The sequence below is a fragment of the Tupaia chinensis genome, unplaced genomic scaffold, assembly GCF_000334495.1.
Source record: "Tupaia chinensis unplaced genomic scaffold, TupChi_1.0 Scaffold000161_1, whole genome shotgun sequence".
NCBI lineage: Eukaryota > Metazoa > Chordata > Mammalia > Scandentia > Tupaiidae > Tupaia > Tupaia belangeri.
The window spans coordinates 4,810,271-4,835,480 of NW_006159632.1; the positions used below are offsets into that span (position 1 = coordinate 4,810,271).

At 54.2% G+C, this 25,210-nt stretch overlaps 1 protein-coding gene across 1 annotated transcript in view; it reads right to left on the reverse strand.

Annotated features, from left to right (window-relative positions):
• The window catches only part of CAPN9 (calpain 9), a 44,642-nt gene that overhangs the window by 2,902 nt on the left and 16,530 nt on the right, over positions 1-25,210 (reverse strand). The window contains 14 exon segments of the mRNA XM_006146008.1: positions 359-417; positions 3,597-3,707; positions 5,847-5,925; positions 7,125-7,193; positions 7,553-7,617; positions 9,103-9,160; positions 11,833-11,873; positions 11,876-11,912; positions 13,171-13,207; positions 16,382-16,590; positions 17,988-18,145; positions 19,355-19,515; positions 22,263-22,340; positions 24,517-24,602. Of these exon segments, the coding sequence (XP_006146070.1) occupies positions 359-417; positions 3,597-3,707; positions 5,847-5,925; positions 7,125-7,193; positions 7,553-7,617; positions 9,103-9,160; positions 11,833-11,873; positions 11,876-11,912; positions 13,171-13,207; positions 16,382-16,590; positions 17,988-18,145; positions 19,355-19,515; positions 22,263-22,340; positions 24,517-24,602 (1,248 nt within the window).

The following is a 25,210-nucleotide window of genomic DNA, read 5'->3' on the forward strand; positions in this document are numbered from 1 at the left end:
CCAGTGTGGGGACCCACATGGGGCACGGGGGGGGGGGGGGGGGGGAGGGACAAATTGAAAGCAAGAAGCAGACAGGCAGGGAGCCCTAGCGATGGGAGGAAGGTCCAGCATGCAGTCTGCTCACTCAATCAAGGTGATTACTCTGTCTACACCTCAGTTTCTACCTTTGCAAAATGGGCACACTCTTGGGACTCAGGATTATCATAACGATTAAGCTGATTTCTAAATGAATAGTACATTCAAAACATTAGCTAAAGGTTAACCCTCCCATGAAATCACTCATTCAGCAACTATTTATGGAGCCTGGACTCTGCTGACCCTGGCAGGTCCCTGGGCAGAAGCCCTGTCCTTGCCATACCTCATTTATGTTGAGTTGAATGAACTCCTTATTCTTCATTCTGAGAGCCTGGAACACCCCTGATAGGAGAGACACAGAAAGGTGTCATTGCTGAGATTCTCCTTCAGCAGGCCTTATCCTTGCCCAGTGACTGAGGGTGTTCAGGAGACCTGGGAGGGAGCTGATCCATCTGGGGGGTAACAGGGATTTTCTGGAGTGGTAGGTGGGACTCAGAATGAGGGGGTTACTCTCATTCTGACAGGAACTACCTCAGTCCTTGCAGCAAGATGGTGGCCTTAGGTGGGGCTATTTTGTTTATTGTTCCTCCTCTGAAGGGTGAGTCAAACAGATGAAAAAAGTTGGGAAAAGATGCAAGGCACTGATGTCATGTTGTTTATTGACTGACTTTAGTGAGCTCACAGAGCTCTTAGTAGGCTCACAGAGCCCATAGCAGCACTCACAAGCACTTCTTCCCTCTTGGAGCTTGTGTTTGTGTGGAGAACACTCACAGAGTGCTTTTTCCTTCTCAGAGCTCATGGTGTGTGAGACTGAGCCAAGCCAAGGCCATCAGGGCTCACCAGCCTGAACCAAGACAGAGCTAAGGAGAGCTAGCTGGCCGAGCAGTGCAGCACAGCTGACCAGGTGCTCCTTTCTCTAAAAGGGGCTGCAGACAATAGTGGCTCATTCCTAAAGCCAAACACATGCACATGTGCATTGTAATGGTATAAACAGCAAAGTCATAATTATATAACAAGTGCACAAACGCAGCACAATGCAAGTTATTTGCCCTGTGGCCTTCAAACAGGATAAGATAGGAGGTGAGGGAGCAAGACGGAAGCCTCCTGACCCCATTTTCAATACAGGGGCAGCTAGTGCTGTCATCTACAATAGACCTACTGGCCAGCCCACCAGCCCCCATGTCCAAGACATTCTGATCCCTGGAAATCCAGGGACCCCAGAGAAAAAGCACATGCACATAAGGTTGCCATGAGGCTGAAAGAAATTCAGTCTTTCTTGAGTCCCTGTGGAAAGGGGCCCTGAGTACTCTCATGTGGTAGGAGAGCCCAGTGAATCAACACTGAGCTCACGCAGGGTCCACTGCACAGCGTCACCCAAGAAAGTCACTTTCCTCTCTAGCTTCAGTCTTCTCCCTTAAGAAAAGGTTGAGCCTATCAGCCCTGGCCTCACAAGACAACCACCTAGGAGCTTGAACAACATAAAGAAAAGGACTGTCACAGATGAGAGAAACGAAACAAATGGGACTCCACAGTAAAACGTAGTGAGTGGCCTCAGTTTGGCCTCCGAGTCAATCAGACTGCTGTAAAAGCCTCCGGGGAGCTCCAGGAGGCACTGGGCGGTGGGTGGTATGGAGGGCTCACTGAGAATTTCATTAGGTGTGCGGAGGGCATGCCAGCCATGCTCAAAACAAGTCCATCTACTCCAGATACTCACAGCGGAGAGGATAGAACTTCTGAGATCTGCGATTAAATGAACTAGGGGGAAATGTGCACACTGAAGAAATGTAGGGGAAAAAATTCACAGGATGCTAATTGCCAAGGCTGGAACCAGGACCCTGAAGCCAGCTGCTGCCCAATGTTCTGTTAGTTGGTCTAAGCTCCCCCGGGGTTGTGGTGAGAAGCGCAGGGCCTGTCAGGGGGAGCCCTTTATTATTACTTACATTTAAAAGGATGATTGAAACTGCATATATTATAAAGTTAAAGTAATACTGGGTAAAGCTCCAGCCTTAGTAGTTCAAAAGATTCAGGACCAGCACATGGCATAATGGTCATGTCATGGGACTCCCCTGTAATCAACTGTGGTTCGAATCCCAGACCTGGTGGCTTGAAACTCACACCAGGCACATGTGTGTGTGTGCTCAAGAGCCCAGGAGGAGAGCAGAGAAGGGATTGTGATGTGGCCATCCCCCCTGATGGTGATTTTTCACTTTCTGTCTCTATGTCTCCCTCTGTCTCTCTGGCAAGAATATGCACCTTATAGCAAAAATCTCTTACAAAAAAGGGGGGAATGTCAGGTGGCGTGGTGGTTAAAGGTGCTGGATTCTCACATGGTCGACTGCAGTTTGAGTCCCGGAGCTGGAGGCTTACATTCTCCCTTTCCCTTTCTCTTTCTCTCTGGTCAACTATTAAAAAAATAGTAATAACAAATGGAATTAAATAAATACATAAGTCTTGAAAAAAGTAGTTTGAAAGCTTCTCCAGGGGAGTCTAACATGAGGGTCCCAGAGCAGATGGTGTTAAGAATGAACGTTCTTCTTCCTAAAAGCCCTCCATGATAAAGCCACACTGGGAAGGAGGAGTCTTGGGGAGATTTAGAAGCTGAGGGAAGAGACTCATTATTCCGGCTCAGCTCTGACGGCTCAGCGATTCTAATACGTTATTATCTTCTAGGGAGGGTCTTTCTAGGATGCACACCTCACAAGCTACTGCTGCCCCTGAGAAAGCCCAGCCTCCTCTTTGACACACAGGACCTTAGAACCTGCTTGCTTCGCCTGAACCTCTTGCCACCTGTTGGTCACTGAGGTGAGTACAGCTGTCCTGGTGCCCACAGGGGATGAAGGCGTCTTTTAAGCAAGTGATCACAGTGTCGTCACCAAGGAAGTAGAGGGAGCTGTTGCACCATGTAGCTGTGGACCACAAGCCCCGCCTTTCATCACCAAGAGCCTTGAGATTACCTCGTAAGCGTATTTCAGAAAGTGCCCAGCGAGCCAGACACCTGGTTTGTGGGACACGCTGCAAACTGGGGCTGCAGGGTCTCTCGTTCAGCTTTCAAGATGGAGATAGTGGGGCACTAAACCAGGCATGGGGTGCCCTCGGGTGCTCGGGGGGCACCCGCACAGGTGAGGAGCTCTCGCAGCTTCGGGGAGCCAGTCACAGCCCTGGACCACTTCAGCCTCACCTTCCCACTGCCCTGCGCGCTCTGGAGCGCCCCCACAGAATCGCGTCTGGTTTCAGAGTGACAGTCGCTGCTTCAGAGAACTGGATCAACATCTAGGGCTCCCAGGGGAGAGAGGGGAGGGACAGGGGCGGCTTCGGACTCACATGCACTGACGGGATCTGACCTGAAGTCAGCCACACCAAGGAAAGCCTGGCCGAGCAGATGCACAGTCTGCCATTGGCTGACCACACGGCCCCCTGTCCACACAGGCCACACGAGGCCTCTCGGGTCTGTCTGAAGGGCAGGTGGAATGACAAGATGGCCCTCCCCGGGCCGAGGACACGCAGCCCAGCAGGACACTTACGGCTCCCCCCCTCCCCCCCCCAGCAGAGGAAGTCGTCGAAGTCCAGCTGCAGCCCCTCGTCGGCATACCTGAGGACAACGAGCTGCAGCAGGTGACTGCCCAGCTGGAAGCCTGCGGGGAACGAGGACACAGGGCACAGGCAGAGCCACCGGGGGAGTGCGCGCCTCCGGGAGCCCCCGCCCGCCCAAGGAGAACTGATAAAAGGGGACTCAGAATGAGTTCCAGACACTGCGGCCCTGCCCTGGGTCAGGGTGCAGCGGGACAGCCTGCAGCTGTACTGGGGTGGGGGCTGGGGACTCCCAGAGGCCCCCTCTGAACCCAGTGGCTTCTGAGTTGATGAGTTCAGGTCTGGGTTTTGATGCCAACATCCCCGACTTCGAGAAGCTTTGTCTGTGGGAACTTAACCTTGGAGAATCTGAGCCCCACGTCCCTTTGGCACCTCAGTCTCTGAGCTCACGTCCTGCCCTGGGTCCTGCTGGCTGTGGGAGTTCCCGCCGTGGCACTGACGGGCACAGTTTCCAAGGGTGTCTTAGCCCAAGGACACTGGGGGTGCTGGAAAGGCTTCTTGGAGGGGATGGCTTTCTCGTGAGCGACTCTGTGCCAAGGGCCCATGCCCACCCACGCACGAGAACCCCAAGGCCTGGGTGGGGCCTGGTGCTGCTGCAGCTGGGGCCGAGTGGCTGCACTTCCTCAGGCAGTCTCCGCGTCTGCCAAGCGAGGGTTCAGCCGAGGCAAGCTCCTTCTAGATCCACTGTTTAGTGCTTCGATTTCCACTCGATGCCCTTAAAGGCAACTTTGTCTTGCCCTTTCGTTTTCTTTCTTTCTTTCTTCTTTCTTTTCTTTCTTTTTTTTTTTTAAGAGTTTTTTTTTTTTTTTTGAGAGGTTTTTGCTATAGGCTGCATGCGCTTGCCAGAGAGAGAGAGACAGAGAGACAGAAAGCGAGAAATCACCCCCCGGGGGGATGGCCACGCCACAGTCTCTTCTCTTCCATTCTCCTCTCGGGATCTTGGGCACGCACGCACATGCGCCCAGCGTGAGTTTAAGCCACCGGGTCCAGGACTTGAATTGCGGTTGACTACATGGGAGTCCAGCGACATAGCATTACTCTAACTGCTGGTCCCTGTCTTGCCCTTTCTTTCATGCCTGCATGCTCACTTCCAGGAAGTGTCCACAGGGTTGTCGGGAGCTCCCCAAGTCCTGTGTCCGTCCCAATTTCAACCGTGGGAGGAGGCAAGTCAGAGGCCAAGTCGTGTCTAGGTGCACAGGGACCTGGCTGCTGGCTAGCCCAGCATCCTGGCGCCTGCCCATGATGGGGCGGCAAGAGCAGGGTGGGGTAGTCCCCCCATACCACGTGGGGTTAGGAAAGGCTCAGCCATGCCCTCTCTGATGGGCTCTCTGTGTCCCCCACTCAGTCTCTCCTGCCCAGAAAACAGGGTCCTAGCATCTAAGAAAACCAGGTGCCCTTCTTGCATTATGATACATTTTATTTCCCTGTCATATCAGACCCGAGACAGCCCTGACAGCACACCCTGCCCCTTTATCACACCAGGGAGATAGAACTGTCTCTGGATGACTGGCCTCCCGGGGAAGGAGCCACATTGTAAGCTTCCAGCCCTTCATCTACAAAGCTGTTTATGAGGCCTGAGTCAGCCTTGTACAAGGTTGGGCTGCAGGGTGCCCACCCAAGCCACAGCCAGGTGCCCTGAACACTGAGGCTCAGGGGCTCACACTGGCTCGGCAGAGACGCCTCCCGGGGCCATGCCGCATGAGGGCGAGCAGTGTAAGCTACAGATGCATTGTCACTTTGGATTCGGTTTGCTGCTGCAAAGCCAGGGACAGGGCTGCAGGTGGCCGAGGGATGGGGAAGCTCCCCAAACGCGAGCACACGTGTGCCCCACCTCATCCATGACAACCACCGTCTGAAAGCAGAAGTTAAGGTTCACCTGCCACCAAAGAGTCATGTATGACTCCACTGGGCCAGAAAACTTGGCCAAGGCTAAGTCCCCTCGGGGACAGCCAGGCTCCTTCTCCTGGGTACACTTTAAAGACCCTCTCCAATGTCCACAGGGGTCGAATCTGAACTCTGTGCAAGCGGGTTCTGGAACAGAGGACTGACCCTGCCACTCAGAGGGCTGTGGCCCCGAGAAACATCACCTCAGCTCCAAGACCCACCTACTGGGCAGTGGGGAGAACTGCTCCCGCTGGGCTGGAGAGTGAGCGACCACCCACGGGAGCCAGCGGTTTCCTTACCTGCGGCTTTCAGTGCTGTCCGCAGCTCGTAGGAGGACATGGTGCCCGATTTGTCAGCATCGAACTGACGGAAAAGATTCTGGGGAGGAGAGCAGAGGCACTGGGGTGACATGGGGTGCAGTGCTGGTGAAAGCTAGGCAGGTAGCAATCCCTCCCAGGGGCCATGAGGGCAGTGGGTGGCCTGGCCCTCCAAGAAGGAGTAGGACTCTTTTCGTCTAAGTTTCCAAACTGCATTGCGATGCCTTCCCCTCCCCACTTTCCTGAGAGCTGAGCCTTTTAAAGTCCTCTCGTCTCTGAATTCCCACGTAGTTGATTGCGGTTCGAGTCCCGGACCCCGCAGCTTAAAACTCACGCTGTGTGTGTGTGTGTGTGTGTGTGCCCAAAATTCTGAGAGGGAAATAGAAGAGAAGGGATTGTGGTGTGACCATGCCCCCCGGGGGAGTGATTTCTCACTTTCTGTCTCTTTGGTGAGCACATACACCGTAGAGCAAAAATCTCTCTCTAAAAAGAAAGAAAGAAAGGAAAGAAGGAAGGAAGAGAGAAAAGAAAGGAAGGAAGAAAAAAAGAAGAAAGAATAAAAGAAAGAAAGATGTCCTTTGCCAGGAGGTGGGAGTGGAAGGGCAGCAGGTGGCGTGGTGGTTAAGGTGCTGAACTCCCACATGACCAACCATGGTTCAAATACTGGACCTGGTGGCTTGAAAATCATGCTCTGTGTGTGTGTGTGTGCCCAAAATTCCAAGAGGAGAATGGAGGAGAAGGGATTGTGGCGTGGCCATCCCCCCGGAGAGTGATTTCTCACTTTCTGTCTCTCTGATGAGCGCACACACCCTATAGCAAAAATATCTCTCAAGAGAGAAAGAAAGAGAAAGGAGAACAAAAGAGAAAGAAATAAAGGAAAAGAAAGAAAGAAAGAGAAAGAAAGAAAAATTTCCTCTATCAGGGAGTGGGGAGAGTGGAGGGGAGGCAGGTGGCATGGTGGTTAATGGTTAAGGCACTGAACTCCCACATGACCAACCATGGTTCAAGTACCGGACCTGGTGGCTTGAAAATCATGCTGGTTGTGTGTGCATGTGCCCAAAATTCCAAGAGGAGAATGGAGGAGAAGGGATTGCGGTGTGGCCACCCCTTGTGTAGGAGGGTGATTTCTCTCCCTCTCCTTATCTCTCCCTGGTGAATGCATATGCCCTATGGCAAAAAACTTTAAAAAAAACCCAAGGACACAAAAATCCCCTGTGCCCTAGGCGAGATGCCAAGGCCGAGCCTGCCCGGGTTCCGTACAATCCACTCCTTCAACTTGGTCCAGAACACTTTGAACTCGTCCAGCTCCAGCTTCCCATTGCCACTGGTCTGGTCGCGTGGGTTAAGGAGACAAGAGTGATGCTCCAGCAGGAGGCTCTGCGCGGGACCCCGGCCTGGGACCTCGGGCAGAAGGTCAATGGGCAGGGTTGAGATGGAGGTAGCTCCCCAAGGGACCCTGAAGTGGCAATGAGATCCTTAATCCCCCCAAGACATTCCCCCACTGTCGATCCTGACTCAATTCTAGTGCCAGGGGTCCCCTGGTTTGGCTTATTTTCCGTGAAGAAGACTGCTGTGCTGGGTAAGGGTCCTGTCTCAGAAGGTTTGCACTGCAGAAAACCGCTCTCCTGGACTCTCCTGGAATCGCTGAGCTCCAGCATCTGTCCCCCCACAAGCGTTTGGAAAGATACGTCCATTAGAGAAATGATGTTTTTACAGGAGCTCAGGCTTAGCTTCTTGAATTTGATGTCCTTTTCTGAAATCACACATGAAAGCTGAGTTTGTTGACCCCCGATAAGAAACAACCTGCCCCCTCACCTGCAGACAGCACGCTGGCCGGCTGGCAGTGGCCAGACTTCTCTCACGACGTGGTGAGGGGGGTGCCAGCTAGGCCTTGCAGAAGAAAAATTTGCAAAATGTGAAAAACACCTTCAAAATGGGAATACTTCTTCATCCATTTATCCTAGTTTTAAGAATCCCAAACAGGAACAGCAGGTGGCATGGTGGTTAAAGCACTGGACTCCCAGATCTTTGGTTCAAGTCTCAGACCTGGCAAGTTGCTCTCTTACCTCCTCTCTCTCTCCCTCCCCCTCCCTGTCTCTCTCTGGTGAGTGCATGTGCCTTATAACAAATTAAAACAAATGATAGTAATAATAAATAAAATTAAATAAATAAGTTGTAAAAAAAAGAATCCCAAGCAAAGAATTACATATGAAGATTTTATCATCAAGTTATTTATAATTGCACACTTTTAGAAATAATGTAAATGACCAACAGAAGGTATGGTTAATAAGTTAGGGTATGCCCATGAGATGAAATACAATATTACACATTCCTCTGGAGTCGTGTTTTTGAAGCATATTTCATGACCTGCAGACGTGTTCGTGCAAGTTATTTAAAGGCAGGTCTTACAATTTTTGGAAAAATTTGAATGAGTATAAATGTAACATAGACACTTTGGGCGGTTGAGTAGTTTTTTTAAACACTAACCAGTTACCACATGACCCAATAATTCTCTTTACATACCCAAGAGAAACAAACACATGGGTCTACCCCACGCTCGTACTTAAATGTTCACGGCAGTGTGGCTCGCGATAGCCTCAAACCAGCAACAACCCACATGTCCATTGATGGACAAGCGAATTAACAATGCGTGACTGGCCGTACCAGAGTGCTATTTGGCTATAGCGAGGAATGAGATACCAATGCATGCTAGAACGTGGGCGAACCTTGAAAGCACATGACTAAGTGAAAGAAGCTGGTCAAAAAGGCCACAGAGCATATGAGTCCTTTGAATGAAATGTCCAGGGTAGGTAAATCTAGATTAGAGGTTTCCTGAGCCTGAGGTGCTGCTAACGGGTGCAGGGTTTCTTTTTGGAGTGAGATGACAATGTTCTGAAATACGTTCCGTACACACAGACACAGTCCTACATAGGTACATATATACATGGACATGCACACAGTAGCAGTGATTATTCATGGCTGGTGAGATGATTGCGATTGCTATCTTTGCCATTAGGCTTTTCTGTGTTTTTAAAAGAATTTTCTACCATAAACCTACATCATTTTTATAGTCAGAAATTAAATGATGATAGCTGTGTTTAAAGTCAGCTATCAGCCAGCCCTGGGAGGCAGATCTGTGGCTCTGCAGAGCCAGCACCTGAAGGAGTAGAGGGGTTCCAGGCAGTGGGTCATGGGCCCCTCCATAGGAATCCTGGCTCCCCAGAGGAGCAGTACTCACTCTTTTGCAGCACTGCATTGAGAACGTATTTCAGTTCCTCTGCGGTCACCTCCATGTCCTGTCGAAGTGAGACAATTGCTCTTCACGGCCTGAACACCTTCATGGTTAGAGTCTCTATCAGTTCCAAGCTTGATTTGGCTCTAGTGATAGCATGGCCCTCAGGAGCCTGCTGCAGGCAGATGTGCCCACTTCCTATGCAGCTGCAGCCCAACTTGCTTCTCAGGGAGGCCCCAGCCCAGCCCAGCCCAATCCAGGACAGGCCCTGCCCAACCCAACTCAATCCAACACAACCCAGTAAGGCCCAGCCCAATCCAACTCAACCTAATACAACCCAACGCAACCCAACACAACCCAAGACAAGCCCAGCCCAACCTAAGTCAATCCAACATAACCCAGGAAGGCCTAGCCCAACATAACAGAATCCTGGACAGGCAGAGCCCAACTCAACTCAACCCAACACAACCCAACTCAATCCAACACAACTCAGGAAGGCCCAGCCCAACCCAACTCAACCCAACACAACCCAACTTAACCCAACTCAACCCAACTCAACCCAGGACAGTTCCAGCCCAGCCCAACTCAACCTAACACAACCCAACTCAACCCAGTTTGACCCAACACAACCCAACACAACACAACTCAGGAGTGGCCCATTCAACTCAGGAGAGGGTTCCAGAAGACTGGGCAAGGTGTTCTTGCCCACCTTCCCTGAGTATAAGAAGTGGAATTGTTTGTAAAACTCCCCAGATTGTTTGTAAAACTCTTCAAATGCTAGAGTGAGTTTGAGAAAATTGTTCTGAATCTCCAAAGCCTCTACAGAGCAATTCTTGCATCTGAGGCTTACCCTGGAGATCACTCAGGTCGGACCTGGAAGTGGCTCACTGATTATTTTTAAACCCTAGGGCTGAATTTTATCATCTCAGTGTCCACAGCACTAGAAGCTTCTTAGAAATGCAGCCTCAGGCTTACCCAGATCTCCGGAGGAGAAACTGTTTTCTGGGTGCTTGGCTGATTTTTTTTTTAAAGATTTTATTTATATATTTATTTATTTATATATTTATTTATTTGTTTATTTATTTATTTATTTATTTATTTAAATTTGACGAGAGAGAGAGAGAAAGAAAGAGAGAGAGAGAGAGAAAGAAAGTGAGAAGGCAAACTGCCAGGTTCAGGACTTGAGCCATGGTCAGCCATGTGGGAGTCCAGCGCCCTTAACCACCACACCACCTGCTGACCCCTTGCATGATTTTTAAATGCAGAAACTTTGAGTAGCACTGTACTGGGCTAATTTCGTCCAGGGTTTTGGAACACGACTACCTGGGGAGTCATTTGACACATGCCTGCCCGAGTCCAGCCCCTGCTGCTTCTGGGCCTGGGAAGCAGGGGCTTCGAATGTTTGACCTGCTAGGGAGGCACTGATCTAGCCCTGTGGATCCGTGGAGGAAAGGGAGGTGACGTCCAGCTGATCAGAAGAAAAGCAGAGTGGGAACTGAGTGGTCTGAGCTCTGCTCTAGACCTGCTCTTGTGCTTTTAAGAACAGTTGAGCAAGGGGCAGGAAGTGGCATGGTGGTTTCCCACATGGCCAGCTTCATGGTTCGAGTCCTGGACCCAGTGGCTTGGAAGCCACAATCAATCAATCAACCATCAATCAATCATCAATCAATGTTTTAAAAAGAAAAGAAAGGTTGCAAGAATCTCCTGCAACATTCACCCCTTCCCTCCCAGACCGTGAATCTGCATTCCTGGCAGTTTGGTCCCTGTCCCAGAGCAGGGCACGCCGGGTTCGACCAGCACTCCCAGCACCCTCTGGGTGGTCCTGAGGCTGAGCTTTGACCCTGTCTCCTGTCCCTCACCATGATCTGCCTGCCCAGGGCTGAGAAGGAGAGGTGCCTCTCTCTCCGATGTGGTTTAAGCAAAGGCACAGGAGTCCTCACTTTTCTGCCTCCCAGTCTGTGGTCCCCTGTTTGTGGCAGTACCCGAAATGCCACTGTCAGAGACTCATCCCCTAGGTTCAGGTACCAGCCTCTACTGCCCCCAGCCTCTTTCCCAATTCAGAAACCCTGTCCAGGAAACAGAAAGCCAACGCTGTTGTTTGCACCTTGCCATGAGCTACTTCCCCAGGCTCACATTTTTCTGGCTACCAGTGGGGAGGGTTCAAGGGACCCCCAATGGGCAGTTTCTAGGAGGAACCCCCCCGCAATCTTCACCAAGAGGAGGAGCCCCCCTTCCATCCTCATTAGGAGGAGGAAAGCTTTGGAGCTGTGCGAGGCTCCACCCAGGTCCCCCGGAGTGCTGGGATTCCCCCCAAGAAGGAAACTAAGCAGGAGAGAGGGCTGGGATGGGGTGGAAGACCAGGGACAGAGCGTGGGAGACAGCAAGGCATTAGAATTTAGTGTGGCCCCGTGATCGCCTCCCTTCGGCCAGACCAGAGACCATTCTAACGCAGGGACTCTGGGCAGAGCTCAGCCCGGCCTCCTTTTCCAAGCTCTCTAGCTCCCTAAACAAGGCGTCTGGGCAGGTTCCAAGCACCTCTGCTTTGTCGACTATGGCAGGCTGGTGTTAAAAGCTGTGTGCTCAAGGAGATCTTGGGCCTCAAATGACCAGGGCTGGCCTCACTTGCAATAAGTCCCCATGTCTTGGGCTGCGGCAAACCCCACGACTAGCCCCTCCACTGGGGAGCCCGGCTTCAGCTCTGAGCCCAGTGAGAAGACTACAGCACAGTGTGCCTACCTCTCCAGCAATCCGCTCAAACAGGGCCCGGAACTGAAAAATTCCTCTGTCTCTTCGCTTGGTGGAGACGGTTTTGTAGGCTAGAAAACCACCAAAGGAGCGTGCATAAAAGGACTCACCAAAAAGCAACACAAACAAAACACGACTACAGAGCCGACCCCACAGCCTAGAGGTTGAGAACGCTGGGTCCCAAGTGGCCAAATGTGATTCAAATATCAGCCCCACTGCCTTGAAAACCATGCCAGGTGCATGTGTTCATATGTGTGCCAGAACCCCGACAAGGTGGAGAAATGGGGGAGAAGGGATTGCAGCGTGACCACCCCAAGGGCTGCCGGCTTTCTTCTGCTCTCAGTTTCTCTCTGATGAGGGCACGTGCCTTCTAACAATTAAAAAGAAACTTGCCTAATAGCAGGACAGCAGTGAGAGTTTCCAGCCCTCTTGAAGCGGCTTGGGCTACCACCACCACTGCCGTCCATGGGGAACAGCAGCCTGATCCCTTGTGAGGCCTCCTGGCCACAGGAGCAGTCAGGAGGGGCACGTTATCACCACACCCCACAGGCCTCCTGCTTTGTAGTGGAGCCAAGAAGGCTAACAGACCCCCAAGCAAGGGAGCCAGCACCAGTGAGCATACTCCCTGCCCTTCCTGCTTGGACTCACTGTCCCGGTGGGCTGCCTGGCTCAGCATCTGTTCTGATGGATGCTAAGGTCTCCCAGTGCTGGAGTCTGTTTCCAGCTGCAAGCACAGGGCCTGGGGCGGGCAAAGCGCTCAGCAGGAGTTTGGTTTTGGTGCCATTAATAAACTGCAACCAGAGTGGGCAGCCAAGCAAGTGCCCTCCTGAAAGCAGGTTGCTGCTGCCCCTGCACACACGCTGCCAGCCAATCCCAGCACCTCTGAATGCCCGCGGCCCTTGGAGCAGAACAATCCCAGCTTCCTCTCTTGCCCGGCACGCACACACAGTGTAAGGGAGAAGTCCTGTTTTCCCAAGTCCACAGTCAGAGAATACGCCTCTTGTGTGTTCTTCTTACTGATTATCGGTCTTACATAAAATGCATTTGAAAGGTGTCCCAGCCCCTCTCAGGTGGAGTGGACAGCAGAGAAAGATGGCATCGAACAGGCCTGGACACCCAGCGCCGACCTCGCTCCCACGTAGGGTCCTAATGGAGTGGGGGCTGGGAGGCACAGACCTCGATCTCCAGGAAGCGAGAATCACAGGTGCTTACCTGATGGCGAGTAACAATGCTCTGAGCTTTAGGGTTTTAAATAACATTGTGGCCGGGAGGAAGGTTCCAGAGCCATCAGTGGAGCCCCATCCTCCACAGCAGCATCGGAAGACTCACCTCAGGAAGGTCAATGTCCACACTTCCGTCCATGTCCCTGGAAGGGCAGAAGACACGCTGCTCAGGTGTCGACTTCCTTCTCACTGGGTCTCAGAACTAGTGGGTCCAGAGCTGGGGGGAGTGTCTGTCCCGCTGACACCAGCCCGCTCTGTGCATTTACATTTCCGGGGCTGCGGAACCCCACATGTGACGTCCAAACGCAGTCATGCAAACCCTGCCCAGTGAGCAGTTAGAGGGCGACAGGGAGAATCACTGCCCAAGGGGAACCCGTGAACTCCGGATATAGAGAAGACAAAGACAGTAACGGAGCCACGCCCTCCCTGACGTGCCGTAACAAGGCCTGCGACTGTCATGCACTGTCGTGACGTGGTGCTGCAGCACCAGGACCAGAAGCAGCAGCCTCCCTGCATGCTTGCTGCTTACCGATGCGGGAGGCACGCGAGTGGGAGGCTGGGCATGCAGCCTGTGGAGGGTTAGTCACTGGTAGAGGTGAGAAGGTAGGATTTTAAAAGATCACAGACTGGGACCAGCAGAGGGCGTAATGGATACTGAGCTCCCACGCAGTCGACCATGGTTTGAGTCCCAGACTCAGCAGCTTCAAACTCACGCCGGGTGCATGTGCCGGCATGCCCTGAATCCCGAGAGGAGAATGGAGGAGAAGGGATTGCAGTGTGGCCATCCCCTCTGGGGGGACGATTTCTCGCTTTCTGTCTCTCTGTCTCTCCAGCAAGCACACATGCCCTATAGCAAAAACTTCTCTTAAAAAAGTTACAGAGCAAGTTTAGAACCCAGAGCTGTACCCCTGAAGCTGTGGCTGACTTTTTGACCTTCCCATAGACCTAAGTCCCTTATTCCGCAGTGAGGTGGGAGGGACTGTGTGCTTATGTTTGGGGGAAAGAGGAAAAAGGATGCAAATGTTTATTTTGCTACTCACATAATTGGGAGACCCCGCAGTGTTTGGCTAGCAGTAATACTAAAGGGTGAGCAGGTTTCTACTTTTGTTGATGCTAAGAATATTTGGAAGAATCCAACCTTATGGATTAAAACCTACAGGTCTTCCAAAAAAAAAAAAAAGGAATAAAAACCTCAAAGGCAATACAAATAAACACTCTTTAAGATTGCACAAGGACTGGACCAGCAGATGGCATAATGCTTACATCACTAAACTCCCACGCAGTTGCCTGCAGTTTGAGTCCTGTACCCAGTACCTTAAAACTCACACCGGGTGCATGTGTGTGCATGCCCAAGATCTCAAGAGGATAATGGGGGAGAAGGGGTAGTGGTATGGCCATCCTTCCTAGGGGTGATCTCTTGCTCTCTGTCTCTCCATCGAGCATACATGCCCTATAGCAAAAATCTCTCTTAAAAAAATAAGAAGATGGCACCGGGGTGGTCCCACCTTCCCTCCTCATCCCCTGGGCACAACACAGTCCTCCAGAACTTCTGTCTGATCAGGACATTCTCTGAGAGCCGAATCAGAGTGCTCTACACAGACCTTCTGTGTAGAGCTGGTAGTTTTGTCTTGTTTTGTTTTGGGCCTAGGGCACATACAGTCATTGGAGAGAGAGAGAGAGAGAGAGAGAGAAACAGAGAAAGGAGAAGTCACCCCCCCCGCCCCCAGGGGAATAGCCATGCTGCAATCCCCTCTCCCACCATTCTCCTCTTGGGATTCTGGGCACACACCTACAAGAGCTTGATGTGATTATCAAGCCGCTGGTCCAGGACTCGAACTGTGGTCGGCTATGTGGGAGTCCAGTGCAACCTGGTTTTCATGCTCAGTATCACAGCAGATCAACGTGTCTGGTTCAGGGCGAGCTTGAGTGTGATGTTAACTTTGCCACCTACAGACCACCCGTAAATGCCAGGGACTCCGACCTCTGCCCACTAAGAGGACAGCACATAGAGGTAACGGTCGGCACAGCCAGGCTCCTTCCTTCTCACCCCGCCACCCACGAGAGTCGCCAGCCCAGTCCGCACGGTCCTTGTGAAAGGCGCTTTTGTGTGAACAGATACTGGCTATCCGTCCTCAGCTCGTACTGGCACCTGGGAGGAGGCTGGATGCGAAACAGCTAAGGACTGTACTGCGTCTCTAGTAGCCCGGGGAAAGAGCCACGCCTTTCGTAACTAACCAGATGCAACCGGAGCCTCGGAGAGGCGCAGCAGCAGTCCCGTCCTCCTCGCTGACCAGACAGGCCCAGAGCAGGCCTGTGCTCACAGCCTCTCACCTGCTCTGTGGGTGGGTCCTTTGGTGGGGGCTTGGGTAACTTACGTACAAAATTAGTGGGTTTTGGCATTCTCTGTAATCCCTAGAGCATCGTCACTGGGGAAAGCAATGCATTCTCACACCTTAAACCATTTGTCCTCTGCCTCAGAGCAGCCGACAGCCAGTGTGCAGTAAGAGGGACTTCCATAGAAGTGACTGGTCCGAAGCAGTTTTGCCAAGCTCTGCCAGCAAGAGGCCGCAGAAGGCCGAGTGTGAACAAGCCACTGTCCCTAACCTTCCAGCCCAAGGGGGACAGGCCTCGTGGAAGACAATCCCTCCATGGGCTGGGATGGTCCCGGGGTGACCCAAGTGCACCACATCCACTGTGCGCCCCATTTTCAGCACCCCCATTTTGCATTATAGCAACAATCGCACAACCAGCTTGCACTGGCGTGGGAATGAGCGCTGTCAGGACCGCACAGGAGGCGAGGATCGGGCGGCAACGGGAGTGATGGCGCGGCTGTCCCCCCTCCTGCTACATGGTTAGCACTGAGGGGAAGGCCGTGGATGGACACCGTCCGCAGCTAGGGGTTGGGACCCCAATGGACAAAGGTAGGCAGATCAACGTTGGCCAATGTTAATTCAAAGCGGAGCTGAAAGAACACATCATTCTTGAAACGTGCAGTTTCTTCATCGAGCTCAGAAACGAGCTGGCAGCCCTAAGCACGGGTCCAGCCCCAGAGGCTTCCTGGTATAGGGTCTGATAAATGGGAGGCTCTGCCCGAACGAGTCCGCAGCAGTGGGGGCCTTTGCTCCCCCAGCAGTGGGGTGCTCGGAGGGAGAGCAAGCTCAGATGGAAGTGGACCCTGCTTGGCAATGAGAGAGGGCACCGCCCTGCTGGCCCTGGGGTAGACAGTGGGGAGGGATGAGTGGGAAGAATGGGGTCAGGACTCCAAGAGTCCCCGCGCCTCTGTGTGATCAGTCACTAAAGGGAGGGCCCGCACTCACTGGGTAACAGCTCTCTTCTCTGAAAAGATCCTCAGGCAGAAATCGGCTTCCTGGTGAGGCTCGAAGGTGCTGGGGATGAGGACGTACTCCCCGGGGGGCAGCCTGAAGCGGCCGGAGACTTCCCTCAGGTTGATGAAGGTTTTGCTCCTGGCCTGGGAGGCGTGGAACCTGAAGAAGTCTCTGTCCAGGCGCTCGCCTCCGTCGGGGCACTGCAAGGAGCGAGCGGCTCTCGGGGGCCTGATCTGGAGCTGCCACTGGTCCCAGCATGACACCGAGGAGGAACCGAGGACTCGGGCTCAGACCGTGGCCTCGGGGGTGCAGCGTGGGCCCCACCTACCTGGTAAATGGCGTAGCCGATGGTCAGGACGTTGGCCCCGAATCGCTTGAGTTTCCTTCGGTCTTTCTGCATCAGGGCTACGAGGAAAGTGCATTCCTCCTGCCCCTCGTCTTTCTCGGTCAGGGACAGCTTGATCTGCGGATTGGTCCAAAAGGTATCTGCCATTTCAAAGAGCTGCATTAATTTCCCTTCCTTGAAAAGATCCACAAAGGGGCCCAGCAGATGGCATAAAGCTGTGTCTCTGGACTCCCACGTAGTCGACCACGGTTTGAGCCTTGGATCTGGTGGCTTAAACTCATGCCGGGCGCGTGTGTGTGCATGCCCAGAATCCCGAGAGGAGAGTGGAGGAGAAGGGATTGTGACGCAGTCATCCAGTCTAGGGGTTATTTTCTTGTTTTCTATCTCTCTGTCTCTCTAGCAAGCACATGCACCCAATAGCACCCCCCCAAAAAAAATGAAGTCGCTTGTGCAGTAGGTTAGAAGAGAAGTTTGTTACTGAAAAATGTGCACGTCTAAAGGATCAGAAACACGTTTTTTGCCGAGGTTGAAGCGAATCCCATTAAGGTAAGTATGATGCCATGGGTCGTAACGATGAGGGTAAAAGTGTGAGTGATCACCCACTAGTTAGTAAAATGGAATAGAAAGTGGTTGCTCACTGCCTTCCTCTGTTCCTGTGGTATAGCAATGCACCTTACGCCGGGTTTATAAATAGCAGGGATTGGTTTCTTATGGTTCTGGAGGCAGGAAAGTCCAAGATGGAGGTGCTGGAAGACTTAGTGTCTGGCGCTGAGACACCTTTCACTGATGGCGCCTGTCGCTTTATCCTCAGGAGGAGGTCAGCTATGTCCTCGCCTGGCAGAAAACAGAGAAGGGCCAGGCAGCCAGGCAGTGCTCTGGCGCCTCCTGTACAAGAGCATTAATTCCATTCCTAGGTGCGGAGCCCTCATGACTCACTTCCAACAAGTGAGTAATGGTCCACGATGCAGACCACGTTTAATCACACAGTTTGGAGGAACACGAACACCAACCGTTTCACTAGTGCACCTTGTATGAAATTCTGTTACTGCTCAAAATCTGCCATAAAGCATATTTCTAATTTGAAACTTTTCCAGATTTGGGGTTGCTATAAGCAACTAGATCCAGTGCAGGGGCGCGCGGCGCGCGGGGGCGTGATCGGGCGCTGCCACTGGTCCCAGCATGACACCGAGGAGGAACCGAGGACTCGGGCTCAGACCGTGGCCTCGGGGGTGCAGCGTGGGCCCCACCTACCTGGTAAATGGCGTAGCCGATGGTCAGGACGTTGGCCCCGAATCGCTTGAGTTTCCTTCGGTCTTTCTGCATCAGGGCTACGAGGAAAGTGCATTCCTCCTGCCCCTCGTCTTTCTCGGTCAGGGACAGCTTGATCTGCGGATTGGTCCAAAAGGTATCTGCCATTTCAAAGAGCTGCATTAATTTCCCTTCCTTGAAAAGATCCACAAAGGGGCCCAGCAGATGGCATAAAGCTGTGTCTCTGGACTCCCACGTAGTCGACCACGGTTTGAGCCTTGGATCTGGTGGCTTAAACTCATGCCGGGCGCGTGTGTGTGCATGCCCAGAATCCCGAGAGGAGAGTGGAGGAGAAGGGATTGTGGTGGGCCATCCACCCTGGGCGGTGATTTCTCGCTTTCTGTCCCTCTGTCTTTCTCTGTCTCTCTGGTGAGTGCATGTACCCTCTACCAAAAATCTCTCTTAAAAAAACCCACAAAGGATGCACGAGTGTGTACACGCACACACATGCACACACGCGCACACACCTGTTCACCTCCACCATTTCCTCCCAGCCTGGAGAGAGCAACTTCCTCTCCACCTGCTTTGAGAATGCAATGTCCTCCTTCTCATGCCCACCTCCTTGGAACCACTTTCCATCCAGCTTTTAAAAGACAGTCTGCTGAAGTTCACCTCATCCTATCTTAGCCATCTGGCGTTTCAAAGGAGTGTGTCGGGACTTGGGTTTGGGGCTGCTCCCTAGCCCCTGCCTGACAGTCGTGCAGACGAGTAGGTGCCCCCACTCCCAGCTCCAAGGACGAAGGCTGAGCGGCCTCTGCCAGTCCCTTCTGCCACTGAGACCTCAAACAAAGCCAGCCAGCCCATCGCAGTCTCCATGCAATATTGGCTCAAGGCACTTTAGAGGGAAGTTGGGGATGCTTGTACGTTTGTCAGAGGGTCCCTAGGAGTGCTGGCTGGGCCTATGTGTGAGAAAGCCCGGAGGTCGCCGGAAGTCCTCCTGTGCTTATGGAGCCAGACGAAGAAGAAGTCCAACAGGGACCAGGGCTGAGCAGGTACCTACAAACACAGAGCCAGAGCCTGACAGAGCTGTGCCTGTGCTGCCTGTGGACTTTCCGCTGATGCAGCGTGGTAAACCTCTGTGTCTCCAAACTGGCCTGAGTCACATTTTATATTACGTCTAACAGAAAACTATCTAAGTGGTACAAGGGGGTCTCCCTGAGCAGTTCTTATCTAACTCCTCACTAACTCCATGCGGCCTTCTTTCCCCAGTCACCCCTGCAGTCCTGCTGTCTAGATCCACCTTCAGGATTTCTCTAGAGCACTGGCCTGGACTCTTGGGGACAGCAGAGGGTGACAGGCTGGCTACACACCCAGGAAATTGCGGCAGGCTCCAGCCGTGGAGCCCCGCACCCAGCTTCCCTGATGGATGGTCACCTCCCACTTGTGGAGGGCACCGTCGTCCAGAGCGTCCGGGGTGAGGTTGCAGATCTCCACCTTGTCAAACTGGGCCTTGAAATCCTTGAAAGCCATCCTGCAACAGAGGAGACGGGGTGCTCAGGAGGGCGACGCCATGACGTCATCCACCCAGGCGCTCATTCATCTAATGAGCACTGTCAGGAGCGGGGAGGCCCCACCGGGGGTAGACAGGACGCACGCACGCGCACGCGCACACACACACACACACACACACACACACAGGTAAAATAAAGGTAAAAAATGTGAACTCTAGGTTGATTGCATACGGTGAGAGCTGCAGAGTATAAAAGGCTGAGGCGTGGCGTGCCGGCCGGGTGCTGTTTAGACGGGAGTGAGGGAGGCCGCACTGACCAGGTGAGCACTGTGTGGAAGCCTGAGGCTCAGGGTGACGCCGCTCCCAGGCCCGGGGACACGCAGGGCAGGGTCCTGAGGCGACGGGCTGGGTATGCTCATGGGTCATCAAGAGACCAAGGCGGCTGGCCCAAGGCCTCAGCCAGGACAAAAGGGAGCCACGGGCAGGGGCATAGGGTCTGGCTTTGGGTCTAGAAGACCCAGAACCACTGTCAGAGCACCAGGACCCCGGGCTGCGGTGTCGAGATCAGGTCACCGCAGAGCCACCAGCTAGGACCCGAGCACCATCGCCGGGTGGGAGAGGAGGCAGGCAGGCAGCCCTGGAAATGCGAGCAGAGGCCAGGTTGGAGCCCACAGTGAAGGCAAGTCCCGTGGGTCTGCTGAGGGCTTGGATAGGGCAGGAGAGGGGGACGGAATCGTGGCCAGTGGAGCGGCTGGAAGAGACGAGACGGGAAGCCGTGGGGGCAGAGCCCCTCCCGAGGCACTCAGGAGCCCCTCCCAGGCGGCCGCTAGGAATGCCAGCAAGACGCAGAGCAGGCGGCTGAGCCCATAAGCCTGGGCCTGCAGGTACAGGAGCTGGGATTACCTGTGCAAAGGTCATCTTTACGTCATGGGAACAGAAGTGTCCCCCCATGGAGTGGGAGTAGATGGCAAAGAGGGTCCCTGGGTGGGCCCTGGGGCACCTCGACACTAACAGGTTAGGGGATGAGGAGGGATGGTGCAGGGCCCCCGTGACCTCATCACCTCCCAAAAGCCCCACCTCCTAATACCATCCCACTGAGGGTGAGGCTGCAGCATATGAATCGGGGTTCGCATGCAAACATTCAGACCATGGCAGCAGACAACAGAGGTGCTGAAAACCTTGCCACTGCCTAAGCTGAATGCCCAGTATGCCCGTCCCCACACTCAGCTGCTAAGCCGATGGTGCGGAATTGGGACGTGGCAGCTTCACACTTCAAGGCACCCGTGGCTTCGGGCAAGCCAGCTGCTGTAATGAGCAGGCCCCAGATGTCCAACGTGAGTTTCTCACAGCTCACGGCAGTCCAAGCCTGCTCTGTCGCCTGTGCCTCCAGAGTCCTAGAACCTCGCGTGGGACTGCTGCCCTTACATAGGAGGCCCCGGGGATGTCTCGCCCTCGGCCACGAGAGGACATGGCAAGGAGGAGCCAGAAGGGGGTCCCCCCAGACACCGCGTCTGTGTCTTGGTCTTGGACTTGGTCGTGACCCCTAGAACTGTGAGAAATAAATTTCGGTTGTCTTCTCTTTTGTGTCTTAGAGAGATTTTTGCTATAGGGCACATACACTTGCCAGAGAGACAGAGAAAGACAAGGAGAGAGAAATTGAGAAATCACTCCCAGGGGGGGTGGCCACGTGGCAATCCCCTCTCCTCCATTCTCCTCTCGGGATCTTGGGCACACACGCATGCACACGAGCCCGGAGTGAGTTTCAAGCCACCTGGTCCAGGACTTGAACCATGGCAGCCGTGTGGTAGCCCAGTGATGTAACCACTACGCCATCTGCTGGCTCCAAGCGACCCGGCCCAGGGACCTTGGCACAGCCAGGTGACTAGGACAGCTGTAGAAGCACAGGAGGCAGAGCAGGTGCCCTGCGGCTGTGGTCAGGGCATGCGGCAGTGCCCACGGTCACGCTTCTGTTCCTTGATTTAAACCAGTCGCAGGGCGACTTGTGAGCTCAGGCGAGCAGGGAGGGCCTGGGCACACGAGAGGGCCTGGGGCTGGACATCAGACTCATGGGCCTGCGGTGCTGAAGGCCAGCTGCTTCTGGACCCCAGCAGGAAGAAATCAGGTCAGCTGGAGACAAAGACACACCAAAATGTAGAGACTCGGTCCCGTGGACAGTCCAGCTGGGCATGTTTCCCTCCCACGAGAGCCTGTATTTCTGGTGCCCTCGGGGTGAGGAGCTGCCTCTGGCGGTCCCTGTCACCAAGTAGGGCACGGAGGAAGTGTGCCGTGAGCAGCAGCGAGGCTGTGCCTTCACGTCCCTGTACAGAGGCGGACCACAGAGCTCGGCGAAAGGTGCTGGCTGGGCGCTGGGCGCTCTCGCTTGCAACTCCCAACCTAGACCGGGGTGAGTCCCAACAAAATGTCACTGAAGTTAAATTTCCTGTTGACCTGGTGGATCTGAGGGGTTTGAGACAGATGTGTTTAATTTGCAAAAGAAAGAAGGAAGGTGAGGAGAGATGGGAGGAAGGAAGAAGGAAGGTGAGGAGAGATGGGAGGAAGAAAGAAGGAAGGTGAGGAGAGATGGGAGGAAGGAAGAAGGAAGGTGAGGAGAGATGGGAGGAAGAAAGAAGGAAGGTGAGGAGAGATGGGAGGAAGGAAGAAGGAAGGGCATGGGGAGGGAAGGAGGCAGGAAGGGCTCCTCGCACGGGCCACAGCACACTCACGCCGGCCACGTGGTAATGTGAACACGCACACAGACACGTGCGTACCAGAATTCCCCGTCGTCCAGAGCCGTGTGATTCAGGCGCGTCTGCTCCGCGGGGCCAACCGATTGCCACTCTGGGGAGCTAGGGATGAACGAAGTGGGTGCTGGGGCAGAGGGCAGGAGGGCGCCTCTCCCCAGGAGTCCACGCTTTTCGATGACTAAAGGATGCGTCCTGCTTGGAGCCCTGGGAATGTACCCAGGACGCAGGGGCTCGTGAACCCCGGCCCCAAGTGAGGGCCGGTTGGAGGGCACCTCCACGGGCTGTGGGAGAACCCTGGGACCGCTGGACCCACCCCTGCAGGTTATCCGGGCAATTACAGGAGGCTAGACCTCACCTTGCAGCCTTGACCTGCCCTAGTTCTCCCAAGGGGCCGGGGGGAGCAGTTTCGTTCTACCTGCTGACAATTTCTGTACTTGCCCATGCTGGGCCTGTGTGACAAACGCCATCCCCAGGTGACCTCGCTCTGCGGTCAGGTGGGTTCCTGGGGTAGGCGGGCCTGTCCAGGATGAGGGGCCCCAGGGAGGCCGTGCACTCGCTCTCAGGGAAGTGCTGGGGAGCTGCAACCACCCCTCGTCCTCCCGGCTCCGCTCGGACTGGACTTCAAGGGCACCGCCTCTGGGAGCCCACAGCCTCCCAGGACAGTAGGCACCATCAGCCAGCTGCGGGGCTGTAACTTGTAACCGGTGTGGGGGCTTCGCCTGCACCCAGGGGTCCTGGCCTGACCTTGGGGAGGGCTGCAGGCAGATGGAGGATGAGCAGGTGCTGCTCTCCAGTGGCTCGTGCAGGGTGGGAGGTGGAACTAAGAGGCTGTCTCTACTTTGGGGGCCGTTACCTTCTAAGTGGCTGGCACCCAGATAATCAGCCTGTAGGCCACGCCACACCTGAACCCCACTCTCAGGTGCCAGGCTGTGGGGAAGCTGCAGGTCCCCCAGGGTTGTGTGGGAGGATGGCAAGTGGCTTCCCGGGCCTGACTCCCTGTCAGAACGCACGTTCTGGTTCCACCTCTGTGTGTCTGCGGGAGAGGGGCCCTCGTTCATAGACTGCTGCCTGGAAACCCAGGGACTGGCAGGTCTATGGCCAGCTTGGTGAAGTTGGTGTTTCTGTTCTTTCCGTTTCTGCCAGCAGAGGGAGGCTGCGCTCTCCTCTCCACGGACACCCATCTGTCAGCATCTGCCTCCTCGGATGCTAGGTTCTGAGAGGGCGGAAGCCCAGGCCGGAGTCTCGCTGGGGCCAAAACAAGGTGACCACCTCATGCTGGGGTCTGCTAAGTGAAGCCGCGGCTATTGCCATGTTTGGTGACCTGACGGCCTTGCGTGGTCTGAAGACAAAGCTCAGCTCAGCTGTACCAAGCTCTGGGTTTGCTTCAGGGTTCCCCAGAATCCCACCATCGTGGGTAGCATGGGGAGGAGCCAAGGTGGCAGAGGGGCGCATGCAGCATTGGGTGGCCTGCTAGTGGCTACTCAGATGGCAGAGGGGCATATGCAGCTCTGGGCGGCCTGCTAGTGGCTATTCAAGTGGCAGAGGGGTGCATGCAGCTCTGGGCGGCCTGCTAGTGGCTACTCAGATGGCAGAGGGGCGCATGCAGCTCTGGGCGGCCTGCTAGTCGCTACTCAGATGGCAGAGGGGCATATGCAGCTCTGGGCGGCCTGCTAGTGGCTGCGCATGTATAAGGACAGGCGGAGTGAAAGTCCCTGTAACTGGGGCCACAGAAACCGCTAACTGCCCCGCTGTGGGTGCGTTTCCTATTCCACTTCCTGTGTCTCTGCTAGGCCTCAGGTCTCAGTCAGTGGTCAGTGGCAATCAGAGAACCCTGAAGTGTCTGGCTCGACAAGTTTCAGGGATTCCCACAGCCCATGTCCTCATTGTCTCCCACCCTCCCCAATACACACATGCATGTGCACACACACGCACATGCATGGGTGCATGGCTTATTGGAGCGGCTGGAGATCGTCTTTCACCAAATCGCAGGACTATAAAACGTGCAAAATACCCCAGGGGAGGGAGCATGTCCCTTGACATAAACACAGCTATGTGACAGCAAGAGCGTCTGTGTGGGTCTTTCCAGAGAACCAGGCTGGACAGAAGGCAGGCAGAGGTCTGAAAGGGGAGGAGTAAGGTCACCCAAAAAGCAAGACAGGACCCTGGAGGAGAGCCCAGAGAGGAATGTGGACACACCGCCCCTTCTTCACACGTCTGCACGGCCAGCCCAGGTCCCATCCGCCCAGGAGCCAGCCAGAGGGGCAGGCTGGGGGCTGACCTGTCGCTCCATGACCCGTTCCACTCGACCTGGCCCCAAGGGTTCCGGACTCTGATGAGCTCGACTTTCTGGCCTCGGAAGTTTACCTGGGAGGGAAAGGCACCAGGAAAGGGTGGAATTGTAATTACGACCAAGGTCTGGTTATGTTCGCCCCAAGCTGTCTCTGAGGAAGGTTTCGGAAGAGGAAGTGTAGAAGTAAGATTTCTGCTCATCAACTAAGCAGCACTTCAGCTATCAGAGCACTTTTTCCTCATGGACTTGGCATGGAATTAACTTTTGAGGTGTAGGAATAATTCGAGCAATATCCCCTCTCCAGAGTCCAAGGTCTCTTCCCCTTTTAGAGGCTTGCTGACTTGAGGTGTCGGGGTGGGGGTGGTCAGCTCCTTGTAGGCAGAGAGAAGGCCAAAGGGATTGGAGCAGGAGGGCGAGACATTCTGTGGCTGCCGGAACGCCGTCTAGAAGGGCCACATGCCTGAGTATGCCGGCACACGTGCCTGCCACCTGGAGCTAGCCAAGCTGGGTGGAGTGCAGTGTCAAGGCCCATTGCGGGACTACCTCCTGCTCATGGAAGAGAGAAAGAGACTTAGGAAAACGTTCCCACGAATCCCATGCCACTCAAGTGCGATTCGCAAGGCACGTGTGGACAGGGAGGGAGATGAAAGGATCCGACACAGCTAGAATTCTGAGAGTCCCC